Here is a 21,253-nt window from a genome sequence, read left to right on the forward strand (position 1 = left end):
TTTCTACAATGGCATCACTTGTGGATGAATTGAAAATTGAATTCAAAAAATACAAAGAAGAGGAACAAGAAGGGAAAGACTCTCTTGGCACTCTTTCAATTCTTAGAAATGGCGATTTGCACCTATGAGAAACTGACTGCGCAACAAGATGATTGGGATAAAGAAAAAGCCATCTTTGATGAACAAGTAACTTTATTTGGGGAAGAAGGAGAAGGAGGAAAAGAAAAAGGGGACTTTAAGATTTAAAAAAACAACCAAAAAAGAGAAAAATAAGGTGAAAAGTGGATATAATGTTAGAAAATAACAGAAAGGGGGAATACAGAAGAGGAAAAGGGACGTAGAGAGACAAGGGGGTAAAAAGGGCAGGGAGAAGAAGCAAGGGAGGAAGGAAGGGATGAGAAGCTTCAATGATGTGGAGCAAGATGTAAAGAAACAAGATTCATTTAGAGATAATGGGTAAAAATTTAATTGAAAAAGGGTTTCTGCAAAGGTACATAAGATTGTATTGTTATATTTGTACTTAGAAACAATGTTAGAAAATTGGAAACAACGTGATCAAAAATGGGATAAAATATTCAGTGTAATTTAGTGAAATTTTTGTGAATAAAAGGAAGGCAATGAAATAAATGAGAGAATTGAAGTAGGAGGAAATGGGAACATTTTAATGATACAATGATTTAAAATATAAGTGATGTGAAGTGGGGGGGAAATAACTATGGAAAGTTAAGTGTTCCCATAAAAGTATGATATTCAATTGAAAAGTAATGTGTAAAATGTTTAAGATTTAAATGAATATTAATATTAATGATAGATTTGAATTGGCATGGATAGTTGTTTTAATTATATTACATATTTATAAATTTTTCTTTTTACATATAATGTATAACTTTAGAATGTACTAAACAGAATCCCAATGGAAGTTATGTACTATACTAAGTGTTATAAATTTAGGGGAAAGAGTTAAAGGCGTCACACTCCAATTAGTGTACAGGAGAAATTTTGTTTAAAGAGAAAAGATAAATAGATAGCTGGAAACTGAACAGACAAAGAATAATAAGCATAATGATCTGAACTGAGATGAGATAAATAAAATAAAATTAAGAAAGTTAAAAGAGGGGAGAAGCTATATAGAAAATGGAAAATGGTAATAAGATATGGAATGGTATATAAAATGAACATGAATTTGAATTTGTGTCTGTATGAAGAGATGTAACCAAGCAGCTTTCAGAAAAGATTTTTTATGTTTTATGTTTTGTTTGTTTGTGTATTGTCTTTGAAAATTAATACAATTTGTTTAAAAAAAAACATGAGTGATGTCAAGCTGGCCACGCCCACCTTGGCCACGCCCACCCCAGCCCCACAAGGTCAAACAACCCTGATGTGGCCCTCAATGAAATCAAGTTTAACACTCCTGATCTAAAGGAACCTTTTATTGTTATTTTAAAAATACTATCCTTTGTTTAAGCTTTTTGCTATGTTGTACTTGCCACTAAGCAATTTGATTTTATATTTCTAATTGTTATATATTTTAGAATTTCAGCCCAACTATTAAACAGTATCTAATGCCTTGTGCCAGATCTTGAAAAATTCAGTAGATGAGAGAGTAACAGAAAATTATACTGGTGTTTAAAAAAAGTCCGATGAAAAGGCAGTGTTAGACTATTTCTGTATTATTGTACTGTCAACACCCACATGAAATAACAAGGAGTCAAGTATTTGAAAGAAGGCTTAGCTTTTTAATTTTTTTCAAGCCTAATATAGGAACTAGATCTAATCTGATCAGTGTGGGTGGGTGGGAAAGAAGCTGGCAAAAGAAAGGTAAGTTCAAAATGGAGGTGGAGGGGCTATAGAGAAAAATGAATTATGAATCCTATGTATCCTTATAGGGAAGTCAGATGAGTAGCTGTTCATGAGTTGCTACTCTTCCATTTTCAACTTTCCTCTCTTTCACTCTGGTCGTAAACCCCAGATAATAATATACAGTACATTTATTGCCTTGTAAACCCAAGTGTGTACATATAGCCAAGTACACCCATAAACAAGAGGAGGAGGGGAGTAAAACACACAAGCACCCTATTACTTGTTTTCACAGAAGAAAGTATGCCTCTAGTAACACCACTTTTACTCTTCTAGTAAAAGAATTGGATGGAATTACAGAAGCCTGCATGCTTTCCCTATTTTGCTATATTTAGAATTTGAATTTTGTACAATCACCTTATTTGCTTCTTGCTTTTTTATTTCTTAAATTTGTATCTCCTTCCCTTTAGGAGTTTTATACAGTCTAGTATTCCTCCCTTTGTCCATCCGTCCGTCCATTCCCTGATGATGTTTTAATAAAGTTGATTGGAGAGAGAATGATGTTTGAAAGATAAATCTGAGTCTCTTGGTCATAGTCCAACATTTTAATCATAGTATTGTACTGGTGCTCTTACTGATTGATCTAAAACGAATCACTCCAATCTTTTGAACCCGTACAATAAGTGTGAATATTGGAATAAAGCTGATGATTTTTTTGTTCCTACATTGTTTCTTATGTGTAAGAACTGTGGACCCTAGGGGTAGCTTTTAAAATGAATTTAGAAAACCTGATTAAAGGCGACCATTTTGTAATGGATGAATATTTAGAAATACATTAGTGGAAGGAAGGAAGGAATGTTGGACTTCTTGGCTATAATTTTGTAATTGCTTTGTATTTTCAGAAATGAATAAGAGGCTCATTAAAAATGTTAATTACAAATTAAAGGTGGGCTTGTGGTTGCAGCTATTTTGTTTTCACTAGCTTTCCATTATTATGAAAAGTTGGAAATACTAAGAAGGAAAATTAGTTGGACTGGAATGTAGTCTTCAACCAAACAATGCCTGTATTAATGGACATCACTTGATGGAGTACACAGAAATAAAATTTGCTTTATTACTGGGACAAGGAGATGGAAGAATTCAGTTATAACAGTGAAGAAATTGCCATTGGCTGACTGTGGAACAGATCACAGATGGCCTACGTGCACGTTCCAAATCAAAGTGGAAGAAGGAAGCCAATTAATTGCTACAGTATAATTTGAACTTATATCAACATTTTCAAGATGAACATAAGTTACTGTCTCTTCAACCCTCTTCATGGGATGATCATTGTGGGGAAAATAAGAGGAGGAAGGTGTGTTGGATATGTTCCTCATCTTGAGTTATTTGTAACAATAAGGCAAGATACAAACACATAAAAGTAGAGCAAACAATAGAAGAAGCAGCTGTAAAGGTTCTGATCAGCAAATCTGGAGAAGACACAGTGGCCTTACTCTGCCACAGTCCCTGAAACCTTATCATTGTAACAAACTGTGCCTGACAGTTGCTGATGCATGCTGGATAACCGAAGAGGCCAAAGAATGCCAGAGATCAAATATGATTTGTTGATCGTATAAAGGCCTTGTATAATGATATTGTAGGCCATGTCTAGGTATGGAATGTTCTTAGGAAAATTGGTATCCAAGAACATCTTATTCTCCTTGTGCAAAATTTATACATAGGATAGAAAGTTAGGGGCTATGTGGTGGAACATGATAGAACAGACCAACTCACAAGAAATCAAGCTGCATACTCTCCCTTCAGTATTGAGTATTCAGTATATTCAGTATTGAGCGTATGGATTGGAAGCAGATGAGTTTTAAAATTGGAGGTAGAATCTATGCCTGTGCTCTGCTGATACTCAGCTGAAAATGCAAATGCTCTGTAATTTCTAGTAATGAAAGTTAAGGAGCAGAATGAAAAATGAGATTATATTAAATATAAAGAAGGCCAAAATAACCATAGTGAGTACAGCAACCAACATGGAATTGGCAAAGATACTGAAGTGAAGCGTATCTTCTGCCTTTTAGGATCAACAATGAACAGTAAAGGAATCGGCAGTCAAGAAATATTTTGAAAACTTGAATTTGGTACGGTTGCATTGAAGGCCTTGGAAAAAATATTCAGTTGCCATGATGTGTCTGTACTTACAAAGATAAGAATTGTGAAAACTCTGGTTTTCCCTGTGGGGAAAGGAAGCAAAAGTTGGACTTGATGGCATAAGATTAGTATTAATGTGATAAAATTAATGTATTGTTATCTAGATGGTGTTGATTACTTTCCATAGAAAGCTAAAGGTATTGTATTGGAGTAACTTTAATGGTTTAGAATATTTGCACAATATTGCAAATTGCTCTTTATTGCAGTTGTTGCAAAAGACTAATATAGCTAGCCCTCTAGGAATTGTTAGAAATAGTACATATTCCATGACTTTTTAAATAGGCAATTTAAATTGAATTAGGATAGAATCTAGAAGAACTGCGCAAATTAATATATATACTTTTTCCCCCCAAACATGTTTTTCCCTATACCATAAGTGAATTGTGAGCTGTATGACTGTCTTAGTGACATCACTGTAGTTTTAGTGTTTATTTTGCTTGACATGGAAGTTTTCTGATGTTCTGCAGGTAGTCCTCAACTTATGATTATAATTGTGCCCAAAATTTTTCTGGCTAAGTGAGGCAGTTGTTAAAAAGGCGTTGCCCTACTTTATGACCACTTATCACAGTTGTTAAGTGAATCACTGCAGGTGTTAAGTTAGTAACACGGTTGTTAAAGGAATCTGGCTTCCCCATTGACTTTGCTTGTCAGAAAATCATAATCACATGACCTCAGGACACTGCAGCCATCATAAATATGAGCCAATTGTCAAGTGTTTGAATGTTGATCACATGACCATGGGGATGCTACAGCGGTCATAAATGTGAAAAACGGTCATAAGTCACTTTTTAGTACTGTTATAACTCAAATTGTCACTAAATGAATGGTTGTAAATTGAGGATTACATGTACAGGTAGTCCTCAACGTATGACCACAGTTGAGCCCAAAATTTATGTTCCTAAGTGAAAAAATTGTTATGTGAGTTTTGCCCCATTTTATGATTTTTCTTGCCATATTAAGTGAATCACTGCAGTTGTCACAACAGTTGTAACTGCCAGAATGCCTGTAGTGCCAGAATGCTGACATTAGTAATGTTAAGTGAATCTGGTTTGCCCATTGTCTTGGATTGTCAGAAGATTGTAAAAGGTGATTACAGGACCCCAGAACACTGCAACCATCATAAATATGAGTCAGTTGTCAAGCATCCGAATGTAAATCACATGATCATGGAGATGTCAAAAATGTGAAAAATGGTCATAAGTCACTTCTTTCAATAACTTTGAATGGTCACTAAGCAAACTTGTAAATCGAAGACTATCTATACTCTGAATAGGATACTGATGTAAATTCAGTTGCTTTCCTAAAGTTTTTACCATAGTTAATTGACTATAGTAATTCAGTTTAGGAAATGGATTATCCATGTTTATGGACTAGTTATAATTGTATTTTAATTAATTCATTACAGAGTGGCCCTTCTGTTTTGTGAAACCAGGATTAAGCCATCTTACATATGAAAGATATTGTATGAAAAATGGAGGGAAGACTTTCTCCCAGATTGTGATTTACTATGTCTCTTTAATGGCCAGTGCAGCTAACTACAGAAAAGTGCAAATGAATGTTTGGTAAATTACAAGAAGATATTTTAGTAATTGTGTGTGTGTGTGTGTGTGTGTGTGTGTGTGTGTGTGTGTATATATATATATATATATATATATATATATATATATATATATATATATATATATATATAATATATATATATATAATATATATATATATATATATATATATATATATATATATATATATATATATATATATATATATATATATATTTGTTTTCTTAAGTTTTATATATATATATATATATATATATATATATATATATATATATATATATATATATATATATATATATATATATATATATATAAAGTAAATTTCATTTTGCAATTACTGGGTATGGTAAGTAATATATAACTATTTAATGGACAATTGTTTTTATTCTTCTAACTCATAAAATGTTTTTGTATTTTGGTACCGTACAGAATATTGCCCATTCTGATTCCATAACTAATCCTAGTTATAAAAGTGCATACTTTCTAAGGAGAAAACATGTGTTTTAGAGTTTTACAGTCTTCTCTCTAACATTCACTTTCAGAGCCATTGGATTGCATAATTAATATTGTCAATCAATAATATGAAACTATGATCTCTTCTTAAATTTCATTTGGACCATATATTGGAGTGCAAAATTTCTGCTACTTGTTGGTTTTGAACATGAAGCATTGTATTCTGAGGGCAAATTTACAGAAAGTGTTCTGATGCTATGTGGATTATCCTGGAAAAATGCTGAATATGAAATGCCCTCATTTTAAGATGGAAACACAATTTTTAATTTCTGGCATGGCTGAAATAACATTGGAACACGTTTAGTAAGTCCCAAACAAATGCCCTAAACTACAAACAAGGAGTTTGATTTTGGAATGAGATGTTTGAAGCTCGAAATTTTTCAAATGGGAAATGTATTACATGCTACTGAATTTAGTTTTATTTTTGAGTACGGTAATGTGTATTGCGATTACATTGTTAAGAGATCAAATACTCAAGTGCTTTTGTGTGTTTTGCAGATTAATAGCTGAGATACTGATCAAGTTCTGTCCATCTTCAATGAGGAACTACAGGCTGATCTTCTGCCACAACCTTAAGCAACCATAAATGACAAAAGAATGCTTGGTCAGTAAAGGTAGCTGGCATAGAAAGTATTTTGTGAACATAGGTGTTTAAGTGCTGTGAGGTAGGTGTTCTCAACTATTATTTTCTCAAGATCCTCTTAAATTGTATTGATTTCAAAGGTACTGCTTTATAAAAATGGAACATTCTTCAGTAGTGTGGTAAATACACTGTGATCTGCAACTCTGAGTAGTCTGCACACATTTTCATATGTAAAGCTTCCTCCCACTAGATTTCTCATATTGTACAGTCCATATTGGTTAGAATATCCATTCAAATTTAGTTTTTTTGTATTTAAGATACTACTTGTTTATTTATTGGAATTATCCTTATGAAAATCCAGTTTTCCTTTTTTTTAAAATGCCAATAAACATTTGTAAAAGGATGAAGTTTGGCAAAATGTTCTTTCTACTATTCAAAAGGCATAGACCTAAACTGGTTGATAATTGATGCCCAGAATTGTACATTCCGATTTTTTAATAAGTTTTGGATATAGTTCAAAACCCACCCAGAAGTATTTTGTGGGTTGCATGTAGTAGTGAAGGTGCTGTATATGGTCATCATGTGATCTATTAAGTAATATGTGATAAAAATTATAAATAATCAGTCAATCAGTTTATAATGTGCTTACAGTTAATGAAAAGTGGTTTGTTTCAGAAAAATTAGGTAGCTGTATTTTAAAATTGCATTCCCATCTTTAAGTGTTTAGAGTAATAGAGATGCATTTGTTTTAAATCCCGAAAGACAAATGCAGTTGAATAAAAGTATTATTGCAGTTCCCTTTTCCTCTAAGATGTCTCCTAAAATTTGGGGGAATCTTTCACCTAGTGAAAGTTTTATCAGCCTGCTACAGTGATAGTAACAGGCTGATAAAAAGTAAGAGTAATCCTCTTCAAATTGAGCCTTTGGAATCCTATTAATTTTTTAGGAGGAGGGGGCAAATTATCGAGAGATAATTATTTCACCAAGTGTTTTGTTTGTTTTCTCTTTATTCCTGCAAATGTATTCATATATTTTATTTGGAGTTTTGTTTAATTTTTCTGTTTTAAGTACTGTATGTGCTGGTTGTCGTGGATGATTTTATAGCAAAAAAGCAAATTTTTACCATAATAAAAATTATATATGAATCTTTAGAATCTTCTGTGTAATTGTAATTGTGTCCAACATTTTCTAGCTTTTATTACATTTCCACTAAGCATGATAAAATGGCTCTTATTGTTGGTTATCCTAGATTGTTTTTCTGGTTCATGTGCAGCAATAATACATCCCTTTATAAAAATTATCCTTAGGACTGTAACAATAGTATAAATTTCAGTCCTTTCAGCCACATATTGTCTGATTGAACCATGTACATATTATTACCATAGTTTTTACCACATTTTATCATTTATTTTTTCACGTCTCTTTCAGAAGAAGTTCAGTAAAAGTTTATACATTTTAACAATAACATGTTCCTCACTTCTATATAATTCCATTTCAGATTCAGTCTTGCATTATTCAAAACCAAAAGTTATTTTATCTACTTTAAATCTTTTTAATAATTGTACATATGAAAATAATTGAGGCGAATATCCTTTTATTATCAATTCGTCTACATTCTTCTTGACAAAATTCTAATACATCAGAATAACTCTTGGCTTTTCCTCATCCTAAAGCGTGATAGAAGCTTGAACAGTCATAAGAAAGTATTTACTTATAATAAACTTCTACCACTTTGATTTGCAAGTTAAGCCTTATCCAGCCTTAACATCAGAAATACCTAACCAAATTTTGGTATTCATTCTGGTTTACCTAGCTTCTAGTGTAAATTTGCCTGGCAGCCAGAATCTAATGAAATCATCACTTTGAGATGGTGTTTAGAGGCAGTTCTAATCCTTTTTCAGGTAATAAATATCTTTGGGAAGCAGTGCATTACATTGAAGAAGTTAAATCTACAACTGATTTATTTTCAGAAAGACACTTTGACATTGGGCTGCATAAAGATATGAGGAAGAGCTCCTCCCCTTCTTTGAGTAATTGCAACTCTGTTCTTACTAATAAAATATTTGGAATTCCACTTGATGAACTGCAGCAGGAAGGGCAACCAGGCAGTGAAGTTCCATTCATAGTCCGCCATGTTGTGGACTATATTGAGGAACATGGTATGTATTTTCATCCTGTGCCTTAATGATAAAATTAAAACTTGAAAATATAAATGTTTTTCACATATTCTTCTTGGAAAGTTACGAGTACAATTCTCTCCTATGCTTTATAACGGTGAATGCCATCCTACTGTCTTCTGTACCACTCCTATAAATCTAAGAAACATCTGTACAGGTAGTTCTTGACTTGTGACCATAATTGGGATTGGAATTTCCATGTTAAGTTGTTATGGTCAGAAGTCAAGTTAGAATTGATTTTATGACAGTTTTTACAGTGGTTGTTAAGTGAATCACTGCAATTACGAAGTGAATTTGGTTTTTCAATGGGTGGTGTTTTGTTGGAATAAATGTGAGTGCAGAGATCGTAAGCCATTTTTTCTGACATAATTTCAAAAGATTGTTAAATGAATGGTTGCAAATTGAAGATTACATGTAATGGAACAAATTGTTCTCCCATCCCTTTATATATTCACTTGAGGACATTCTGGAGTGGATTTGGAAGAAAAAACAAGAGAAAGTTCCAGTGCGCAAATAAAAACTCATGGGATAAACTATTAGTACATTTTATTTTTATGTGTGTGTAAATGTTTTGAGAAGATTTGAACTATTTTAAATTTGAAACTTCAATAAATGCTCTTGAGCATCCTATTTTGAGCAAAAACAAATGTTAGTTGACATACTAATAGTACAGGAAGTCCTCGCTTATTGATTGGTTTCTTAGTGACTGTTGGAAGTTATGATAGAACTTCCCAGAACTACTTATAACCTGGTTTTGAACTTCTGATGCCTACACTGACACAGACACACAGCCTATGGTCATGTGACTGCATTTTGGGCATTAGTTAACCGACTCATATTCATTTGCAGCATCCCGTGGTAATTTTGGGTGGTGGTTTTTTTGCCAGTTTCCAGCATTTACTTCATGCTTCCAGCAAAAAACTCCCATTGGGAAAAACAGACTCGTTTAACAACTTCAGTGTTTGCTTAAAGAGTCCAGCATTCACTTAACGACTGTGCCATATTCTTGACTGCCACAAAAGTCATAAAATCAGACAGTCATGCAATGGCACGCTTAATGACTGCCATGACTTGCAACCATGATTCCTGGTTCAATTAAAGTCTAGGGCTACCTGTATTCCAAGCAAGAAACAAGCTCTTTTCAACCTCTAAACAGACTTCTGTCTATTTTCCATTCAAAAGTTCCACAAATTTGAAATGGGAAGTTTTATGGGTTTCATTGTTAAATGATAATTTTTTTTGCAAACCGCTCCAATATTTTTGTTGATGTTTTTAAATGTTTCTTTGGGAAGCAGTGTTGGCTAGGGTGGTCTTTTTTGCCTGTTTTTGTGACATTCATAGGTAAGAAATGAATATATTTTCATTTTAAGCAAAATATTGTTTTTTTCATTCTATTTGAAGGAGGTCTAGAGCAAGAAGGACTTTTTCAAGTCAATGGGAATGCAGAAACAGTGGAGTGGCTTCGGCAAAGATATGACAATGGAGAAGATGTGGACCTGGTTAAAGAAGCAGATGTACCTTCTGCTATTAGTCTTCTTAGATATTTTCTTCAAGCACTTCCAGAACCAGTTATTCCTGGCACTCTTCATATGCATTTAATACAACTGCCTCAAGGTATTCAATATATCTGAAAAAAACTGTTCAGAAATACTTAATTTGGAAATTTAAAATGCCTGAAAAAAATTTCCCCTGTAGCATTCCAAATGTGTATCAAGATCACTGGAAACCTTGCTTTGATATTGATTAAAATGAAAGCTATATGTAGTGGGAATAGCTCCCCTCCTACTTTTAGGCCCATTTAATAATTATTATGTAAACAGAACATTTATTATGGTCACGTTGTAATACCTACCTCTTTACACACATAAATGCACACTACGTTATTAATGATTGGGCTTTATTTGGTTTGGAACTCTGTTCATTTTATATCCAGTGGATATATAGAGATAGGTTTTGGCCCTATCTCTATACCTCAAAAACTAAAAATAAATAAATAATGAAATTATCTTAATAAATCCCAACATACCTATTTGTATGTGATCCTTTTTCAGAAATTTGAAAACAATCTAACATAAAAGCTGATCAGTTGACCTTTCAAAGAATATGTGTTGGATGGACTGAGTGAAGTCCATGTGTGTTAAAATATCCTTGCATTTTAATTTTTGTGGTTTAACTATATCTAAATTATGTAAACATTTCAACACATGGTACCACAAATAAATTTAGATACTATGAAAATTTAGAAATTTTGAAAATGTTTTGAAAGATACCTTCAATTGATACTTCATATTTCTTTAGTTAACATCAGAAACATTCTTAAACTCTTTTCTAGAATTAATAGAAAAATATTCTGAATGTATGCCCCTATATGTTTCAATTTCTTCTATTGAGTATTCGTCAATCAGTTGCTAAATAAACTATTTTTCTTAATATTAATAATCAAAATAGATTCAGAGTGACTGTCATATCTTGGTATGTAGGTAGATATAGGTTTGAAAATTTCAGGAATGCTTGGCAAGGCAAGCAAATGTGCTCTTGTGAACTTGTTGTTCAGAAATGTCAAGGGCAACTCATTTCAAGCCTCTTTCTAGGTCCTCTGAGCATTTGTTTTAGCAACGATTCTGACAGATACCTTTTTTGTGCATATACTTGTGTGTTCAGATAACTGAGAAAAGGCATTGAAGCAGCTTCTTAAAAGATTGACACAGACCCGCATAACAAGGGCTAAATAAAGAGGTAAACTTGAACAACTGAGCAATGTGTATGAGTTCTCTGAACCATTATAAATAAACAGAATCGGAAAATAGCTCTTGATTGCTGCATGTACTATATTTAAATATAGATCTTTTAATCCAGTGTTTCGTTTTCTTTTCAGTCTAATAATACCTTCTTTCAAAGCCAATCTGATATACTTGTGATAAATATTTTGCAAAAGAAATGCATAACTTAATAACTTGGTATCTGTGCATTCTCCTAGTGTTTTGGTTAATATGAATATATAAAATGCAATCATGTTTTCTGTCAGCAAGATGGAAAATCTATTTGCAGAATTAAAATATTAAAATATAACAAACTATAGAAGTAGTAACAGCTTCAGATGTTAATTCCTGGTATAAAATGACTAATACTTGGGAGAGGATGGGAGTTTTTAATACATATTAAAATATATTTTGTGTATATATCTATTAATTTAAATCCATCTGACAAAGATAAAGATAACATAAAACTAACCAATAATTATACAACAAAATAGAGATGATAAGAAAGATTACTAAAATCAGGGGCAGAAAATGAGGTGAAAAATGTTCAATTACTGAAAAGTTTTTTTTTTACTTAAAAATAACATTTCTATTTAAAATGGAATTGAACAATTCTGCATGAAACGTCATTCTGGTATTTGAATTGAAATTTATCAAATGCGGAACAGTACATTAAAATTTATTGAAAATTCTATCACATTTTGCAGATTATAATGAAGATGAATTTGGAAGAAAATTAAGATTCCTCTTGCAACAACTTCCGCCTGTGAATTACAGTTTATTAAAGTTTCTGTGTAGATTTTTAGCTAATGTAGCATCACATCATGAAGAGATTTGGTCTGCAACTTCATTGGCTGCAGTTTTTGGTCCTGATGTCTTTCAGTAAGATATTGTTCCCTTCCCCTAATGAAACTTTAGAGTAAAAGTGTATTTAAGAAATTTCTCATGTAATCTAACAATTCAGTAATTTATTTTACCTTCCTTAATTCTATCCATTTGGCAAATTCTATTAAACATTATTATGTTAAAATTATATGGTTTTGCTAAACTTTTGTTAATTAATTACTTTAAGAAAACTCAATTTTTGTGTAAATATTGGATCTGCCCATTACTTATTTTTTTCAGGTATAATCCCGCCATTATATTAGATGCTCAAAATGCATAGTAAATCATTTTCTGATTAGTGTGATGAATAGATCTCATTCTTCCTAATTTCAGAATGGCAAAACTGAACCAGTTAATTCATGCAGTGGCCCTGTTTGTTAGACAAACCAAAATGGTAATTTCTTGTAGATGGTGCTCTTACAAGGTTGTCTAGCTTTAGAGAGGAAAATGGTATATAGGCAGTCCCTTTTAACTTTTACCTCTGGTAATCCTGGAGTAGGAAATATTAACAACATTTGATAAAATAATGTTAAAAACATGAATTTAGTTTTGGACATTCTTAAAGCATTTACACAGATGTGGAGGATCTGAAAGAGCAAGAACTTGTGAGCAGAATAATGGCAGGACTGCTAGAGAATTATGATGAACTCTTTGAAAATGAAGAGGAAGATTTCTCATCTAATGATTTAAGTTCAGTAACTGAGCAGGTAAGAAACTAATGCATTTTTGGATAGATACAATATTTATCATATATAAAAATAGAAATGTTTTGCTGTATAATGTACTGTGAGATTTGTTTATAAATTCTAGTTAGTATACTTAGTATAATTGGGCTTTATTTATGTTCCTAACTTTTCTTTTACCATATGCAGAAGATGTTTGAAATAGCTGTCTATTTCCCTGTTATTTATTATATACTCCAGAGCAGGGGTCCCCAACCACCGGTCCGCGGACCGGTACCGGTCCGTGGAACAAGTCCTACTGGGCAGCTGGTTTGCTTAGGTGCCATCTTGTTTTGATGAAAAAGTGCTTCCGGTGAGCTTTTCCGGGTAGAAAGCTCACCGGAAGCACTTTTTCATCAAAACAAGATGGCGGCGCCCAGCGCTTCCGGTGAGCTTTTCCGGGTAGAAAGCCATTTCTACCCGGAAAAGCTCACTGAAACATAGGCGCCGCCATCTTGTTTTGATGAAAAGTGCTTCCGGTGAGCTCACCGGAAGCACTTTTTCATCAAAACAAGATGGCGGCGCCCAGCTGATGCCGGTACCGGCCCGCGGCATAAAAAAGGTTGGGGATCACTGTTCCAGAGAGTAGCCAAAACGAAAATTCTGAAGTAATGTTCTATTTGTAGAAATGCAGTTATTAGCTATTTTACTCAATTATTAAACAAAACCAGTTTTCATGGGGGAATCTTAACGCTAATCTATGGTTTAATGAGACGTGAACAAGTCTAGCCTTGTCATACTCTTCATACTTCCCTCTTCTCTTTGCTACACGAGAGAGGAAAAGTATGTTGCGTTTTCTCAAACATAGTGTTTGAGAAAATGCAACATACTGCAAAAGTATGTGCAGTGCCATGATTGTAATATTGTTGATATTTAAACTAATTGTTGATATTTAAACTAAGACAAAATCATGGTTTAACAAACAAGAATTTTGTTCAGTTCATTCATCGAGTAATAATAATTATAGCATGCTCCAGTTATATGTATTGTGTTTATTTAAGTCACCTTAGAGGGGAGATGGGTGGCATAAAAATTTAATAAACACAATAAAATAAGTAAAAATTCTTTCTCTGCAAGTGCAGTGTGAAAAATAGTTATACAAACCAGTTCATTTAATGTTACTCTTTAACCCTCTGTCTCCTACTGGGAAAATAAGCACGAAAGCTAGTAAGAGGCAAGAAAAATATGTATGCACAGAATCAGTGTGTCCAGGCAGACTTTGGAAATAGATGACTTACCTATTGGTGGTTGAATTTGAACACAAATTTAGTCTATTGCATCGATGTTAGATTGAGATTTCATTTAATTGTTTTCAGAAATAAGGAGAGCAGAGATTTCAGTATTATTAAGCTAGAGAACAATGCTGCTCTTCATGATATTATATGTGCTTTACTTAAAAAAGGTCCACATTAAATGTCTTAAAAATCTTGTGCCTTTCTTCAAAGAATAGATATCTTTGATTTCCTTCTTGTATGCTGGCTTGAAGTTACATATCATAGCCCTGGCTACGAGTCCAGGGGTTCAATGATTACATGTATTCTTTGTTGAGTTGAGATCCAAAACATAGATATCAGTAAAGTTTGATCGACTTTATTTTTAACATATACTTACCCTCCTGTATATGTAATTTAATAATTTGTTTTATCTGAGAAAATGGGATCTTGATGTTACTTGTTTTTCTTTTTGTTTTTTTTTAAGATAAATGATTTGTTGGATGAAGATGATATAAAGCTTGAGCAGTCTGAAGAACTGCCAGAAGAAGAGGAAGATGAAGAAAACACAGAGGATCCAAAATATAGGGAAGGTACAGAGCCTCAAGATATGATGGAGAGCATCCTGGAGTCATGTAATGTTTCAGCCTCAACAAGGTATCAGCAAAGATAGTAAGGATGGTATTACGAGTCAGTACACTGTACTATACTTCAATAGTATATATGCTTCTGTTTTTGAAGGATTTTGAATTTTAGGGTTTTAGTTATGCAAAATTTTGGAAACAACTTTCCAACCATTCTGTCACAGAAGTCAGACTTAGATACAGTAATGTAGTCAAATCGACACAAAGATCTCAGACCTGAGTTTTCTTCATCTAGACCTGAGTGATTCTCTTATAATGCAAAATATAATTTAAAATAGTTGCATTTTGAATTATGGACTCATGACAAAATTCCAGGATATCAATGCTTCATACAACAATTCACAATTTAATGAAGTAATAGTTTTGTGTTTTTATGGTTTCATTCAAGAACTCTGCATGAGCCAAAATTAACACTTACTTTAGTTTGAAACAGTTTTTGAAAGTTCTGACTCATTTGTTGCTTTATGTATGGTTAAAAAAAAACTTTGTAAGACTGTAACATGAATTTAGTTAATGTTTAGGATCCAGCATTCCAACTGTAGCTAGCCTGATTCCTGAGGGAAAACTGCAAAATGTAAATGTAAACATGGCTTCTGCCATAATGATGCTGGGGATATCTCTAAGCTTGCTTTAGGGGAGGGGTCGTCAACCTTTCAGACCTCAGGGACCACTAAATTCATAATTTTAAATCCCACGGACCACTAATAATGAATTTTTAAAAAAGATAAATAGCATTTAGTGCAATATAAAAATGCAAATAATTTTTCTGCAGACCACTGACATTTTCTTGAGGACTACCAGTGGTCAGTGGACCACCAGTTGGTGACTGCTGCTTTGGGGACTATTGGGGAGGGTGATGTTTCAATTCCTGTTGTGACTCCAAATTCGTTTCCTTGAAGACAAGCCTGATTTAATATGTTGATGTTGTGAGTAATAATATTAACATATAATTTAACAAAAGGAGGGAAATAAGGGTATATTAATATATAGAACGTTAGATGAAGTCAAAACAATATCCCATATTTGTGTCTACTAAATAAAGTTACATGGTCTCTTAATAGGAAAAATGAAATTGACAATTTGCTGTAATTCCATATAGTTTCTCAATATTCAACTGCTTCCTAGTGTATCCCTAAATGGACACAAGGCTTTTAAATGAAAAAAAAATCAGTGTTAGAACCCATTTAACATTGTCTTTTTTGTAGGCAAATAACATTTTGTTTATTATACCCTGCATGTTTTGAATAAGGTAAAGGTTCCCCTACACATACGTACTAGTCATTCCCAACTCTAGGGGGCGGTGCTCATCTCTGTTTCAAAGCCAAAGAGCCGGCGCTGTCCAAAGACGTCTCTGTGGTCGTGTGGCCAGCATGGTTAAACCTTCAGTGCATGACTAAACACTGAAGGCGCAGGGAACGTGTTACCTTCCCACCAAAGGTGGTCCCTATTTTTCTACTTGCATTTTTACATGCTTTTGAACTGCTAGGTTGGCAGAAGCTGGGACAGGTAACGGAAACTCACTCCATTATGTGGCGCTAGGGATTCGAACTGCCTGAACTGCCAACCTTTCTGATTAACAAGCTCAGCATCTTAGCCACTGAGCCATCGTGTCCCTATATGTTTTGAATATAGCAGCCTTAATATAGCAGCTAACTAATTTATTATGAACCAAAAAATAGGAAATACTATTTTTGTATTTATTCTTTTTATATATTAAATGTCTCTGCTGCTCATCTTTCTAATATAGCAACTCTGGGCAGCTTACAATTTAATAAAAAGTTAAAAAGTGCTAAACAATTAAAATTAGAATAAAAAGATTAAAAGTTAAGAACCAAGATGTGATGAGAATCTTCTCTACCCTATCAGCCACGCCCAGTGTAGCAGGCCCCAAGTAGCAGAACCAAGTTTTTAGGCTCTTTCGGAAGGTCAGGAGTATGAAGGCAGATCTCACCTCTGATGGGAGAATATTCCAGAGGGGGGAGCACAGTGTAATCTTACAATATCATTTAAAAAGAGGACAGAGAGTACATAGGGTGATGCCCAGCTATTTTTAATACTTATTTCTGATTATTTCATAAGTATTAGGTCACATTAAAAGCATATGTATAAAACAGTATTCATTTTCTTGTCATACACATACACAACGATTAATTCAGGATTTAACCTTTTCATTGCATATAATTTTTAACTGAGGGCACAGTGGAAATCCATACATAGCTAGCCATATTTCTATAGTTACTTCATTGCCAATCTGTTATGTACTGAAGATAAATTGTCTAGATAATGTTTGACATTTGTATGTCAGATTTGTATTTACTTTTAGATGTTGATACCATAAATGTCTTCACCTCTGTTTCATAAATTGGATAGTTCTGTCTTCATAATTGCAGGATTAATTAATATCTTGTAATGAATAATAAATAACACTAAAGAGAATTGGAAGGGAAACTCAAGATGCGTTTATTGTTGTCTCTTATGATTAGGAGATTGAAGGTTAAAACATATGAAGAATGGTTGCAGGAATTTGGTATGTCATGTTTAATGAAAAGAAGTATCGGGGTGACATGATAGCAGTGTTTCAATATGTAAGAGGCTGCCACAAAGAAGAGGGGGTCAGCCTATTCTCCAAAGCAGCTAAAGGCAGGACAAGAAGCAATGAGTAGAAACTAACTAAGGAGAGAACCAACCTAGAACTAAGGAGAGGTTTCCTGACAGTTATTAATCAGTGTGATGTCTTGCTTCCAGAATCTGTAGCTGCTCCAACACTGGAGGTTTTTAAGAAAAGATTGGACAACTATTTGTCGGAAATGGTATAGAGTTTCCTGCCAGAGCAGGGGGTTAGATTAGAAGACCTCCAAAAGCAAATGCATTCTGTGATACTTTTATTGTATACTCATCTCTACTGATGAATGTTAGTTACTTTCATAGCTGGATAAACCAGTTCGATTGCAGTTTGAGCTGAGTTTCCCATTTTTTGGCTGCATTAAGGGCTTATTAAGGGCTACGATATGGAATAATTGAAATTAGAATGACATATATTTCACATTTTTCTGTGATGATTTAAACGGAAAAATTTGCAAATCTGTTCAGATGCCCTTAAGATCCACTATCTTGTATCCAGGAGTTGCCTATTAGAAGTAAAATGTTGATTGTGGGCAGCTTACTGTCAGTAGTGACCTCATGTTGCAGTCTTTTCTATGTAGACTGCAGGACTTAGTGCAGTACTTCAGTGCTATTTTAGAGGCAACTACTTAAATTAAGCAAGCAGAATAGCCAACAGAGACTGCTGATTTGTTTAGTTTTTTTCTAATGAAGTGTTTTCATATGAAATGTTCATTTGGAATAAGAAAAATAATGAAAATGGCTTACAAAGTTATACTATATAGGTAAGCTGACTTAAAGGATTGCATGATAGAACTGAAATAACTTTTAAATGCTAACTAGCTTTGGAAATATGCACTGCTATACACTGCTATTTCCCTGCAGCCACATAATCTATGATATTTAAAGAGAATAAACCTTCATGTATTCCTAATTGTTTATTTGGGGTATTAAAATTATAATGCTTATGAATATTTACATGATTTTGTCAGATTATGACAACATTAAAATGGTTATGCTGTATCATGCTGTGTCATTCTTTGTCAGGAATTCACCCAAGCAATGCTGCTGCTTGAAATACTAAAATCTGTAAAACTAATGAAAGAGACTGTAAAAGCAATAAGATTTTTTAGGCTTGGAAGTGATATTATTTTTTTTGAGAATAATCACTGCATTGAAGATAGCTGAAATAGGGGAGGCAGTGTTGACTGTTTTGTTTATTGACTAGGTTTTGCCTCCCCCCTTCTTGGAAGCACTAAAAAAAGTTTAGAATTTTGTCAAATGTAACTGTTATATAGTATATAATTTAATAAAATGCTTGCTGATCAAAGTACCTTACATAAACTTTGAATATTCAATTGCTTATTTAAAAATTAATTTCCTTCATTTCTTTTATAAATTTTGTTGAAATATTTTATTTTGTTAAACTTTCTTTTGATCCTCTGTATATAATATAATACAGTGTTAATATAGTGCTTAAGTTATTCAGTTGCTAAATCATGTTGACTTTTCATAATCCCAAAGCCATAGCACACCAAGTCCTCCTGGCCTCCACTGCCTCTCTGAGTTTGTCCAAATTCATGTTCATTAAGTTGATGACCCTATCTAACCATCTCATCCTCTGCCATCCCCCTTCTCCTTTTGCCTTCAATCATTCCCAATATCAGGGACTTTTCTAATGAGTCCTGTCTTGTCATTAATGCTACTTAAGTACTTCATTGCATGTCACAGGTTAAGAGCTTGTTTGTATTAGTTACAATAGATGAAAAACATTTGTTTTTCCATTCCAAAATTAACAGTTGCTTAGTAAAGGGGGGGGGGGGAGGAGGAAGAGGTTGATTTGGAAAAAATAATTAGAGGACATATTTTTATGTATAAGCAAAAATGAGATGGCCTTTGTTATAGCGAACAAAGCAGTTGTAAAACTAATTTAGTTTAATACTTAAAGCTTTGCAATTTGTATTTTAACTTAGAGACATTATGACATTGTAGGTATGCTAGGATCTTAAAGGGTTTTGTTTTTTTGTTTTTTTTTGTTACAGAACAAAATTTGTTTGTAGTCCTGCTACTAAAATCATTTATACCCGAAATGGAAAACCTTTGGTTCTACTTTTCCCAAAATAGATAACCATATAATTTTTTTATGTAGCTAGATCTTAGTGAACGTATGCTTTATATAATGTTCTTCTCTATTATTTGTCTCCCTGGTTCAATACTTAAAACTGACTAGAGCTTCCAATCAAACATTTTCTATTCATGTTGAGTTCTTGAGACATTCAGTTGAACTTGCATGTGAAACCTCCTGACCTTTTTACCTGACCTGCAAAGTCACTAAAATTTCTTGTTTGGAGGCTACTTCCCTGTTTAATTACTCTTATACTTCATGAAATTATGGATGTTTGACTTACTACTTTCTGAACTATGCTTGCCTCTATTTTTTTTCTATTTTATATCATGTTTACTTAGATCAATACTGAACAGATGCACAATATTTTTAACAATTTACAAATGTTTGTTATAAAGATTCTGTAGGAAAACAACATGACAAAAGATTAAATGACATACTTATCTAGTGTTTTTTTTAAAAATCCCTGTAGTCCTTTTGTTTTTTTAGGAAACACAAAATTGAAGTTATTTCAAAAGAACTTTCATTAAAAATTCCTATATTTTGTTTGTACAATATTTTGAAAACTCAAGTACAATAAAGTATAGAATTTAATGAGAACGATACATATTTTGATTATGGTACCTTGAACATACTGGTATTACTACTTTTCCCCAAGAAGTAATGCTTTGCTGCCTTTAAATAGCCTCAATTTTTCTGGTGGAAGTGTTCAGATATTAATCTAAAGGGAGAATAAAACTGCCTTCTTACCAGTCATAAGAAGTCCTCCCTCATATGTTACACCCTGCTGTGCTGCTATAAACGCGCTTGCTATGTTAATTAAAACACTCTTCTTTCATATCATGTTTTCCTGGGAGGAAATTAAAATGTTATTTTTCACCTCTTGTAAAAAGCATTTTGAATTTCTTCATGTAATTTGAAGGGCAAGGAAGAAAAACACATCCCTTTTTTATGTGGAGGAAAGAATATAGTTTTTCCTTTCATACGTCATCTTTTCAAGAAACAGCAGCAAAGTGATAGTTCTGCTGTCTTCAAAATATTTATAAGAAACTAGGCCACATATTTTCCTTTATAAAAACACTGTTTCTGTGCACAGGCCGCTAAGGAGAACTTCTAAAGCAGCTTAGAAAGGATGTGACTGTGTTAACATTTCAAATAGAGGTGTTTTGTTCATGTTAATACACTTTGCAGAGCACTTCTTGAAATACTTTGCACAGGCTTTCCTTACATTACATAATAACAGGTTAATAACAACAGTTATTGTTGAGATCAACATCTGGGTCTGTTCTATTAGTAGTTTTTATTATTTTGCTGTACTGTTTTGCTTGCAGAAGTTATGTTAAAGGACTGCATTTTAAGTATGCTGAAAGAGAAAATTTTAAGAGTGGCAAAGGTAACTCATAACCTGGTCAACTAGAATTATGCCTGATTCTAAAGCTTGTATTAGTGTTAGTAACCTGTCGTTGATATACTAGGTT

At 33.1% G+C, this 21,253-nt stretch overlaps 1 protein-coding gene across 2 annotated transcripts in view; it reads left to right on the forward strand.

Moving 5' to 3' along the window:
• Positions 1-21,253, forward strand: part of FAM13B (family with sequence similarity 13 member B) — a 64,902-nt gene that overhangs the window by 11,436 nt on the left and 32,213 nt on the right. For both annotated transcript variants that reach the window (XM_026686800.2, XM_026686809.2), the window contains exons 2-7: positions 6,567-6,733; positions 8,622-8,810; positions 10,230-10,442; positions 12,295-12,469; positions 13,038-13,179; positions 14,893-15,062. In XM_026686800.2, coding sequence (XP_026542585.1) covers positions 8,654-8,810; positions 10,230-10,442; positions 12,295-12,469; positions 13,038-13,179; positions 14,893-15,062 — 857 coding nt within the window. In that variant the 5' untranslated portion in view covers positions 6,567-6,733; positions 8,622-8,653. The remainder of the gene's footprint in view (positions 1-6,566; positions 6,734-8,621; positions 8,811-10,229; positions 10,443-12,294; positions 12,470-13,037; positions 13,180-14,892; positions 15,063-21,253) is intronic.

This window comes from Notechis scutatus, chromosome 2 (genome assembly GCF_049901735.1).
Source record: "Notechis scutatus isolate UNSWTSFEM ecotype Mainland chromosome 2, rNotScu1.2, whole genome shotgun sequence".
NCBI lineage: Eukaryota > Metazoa > Chordata > Lepidosauria > Squamata > Elapidae > Notechis > Notechis scutatus.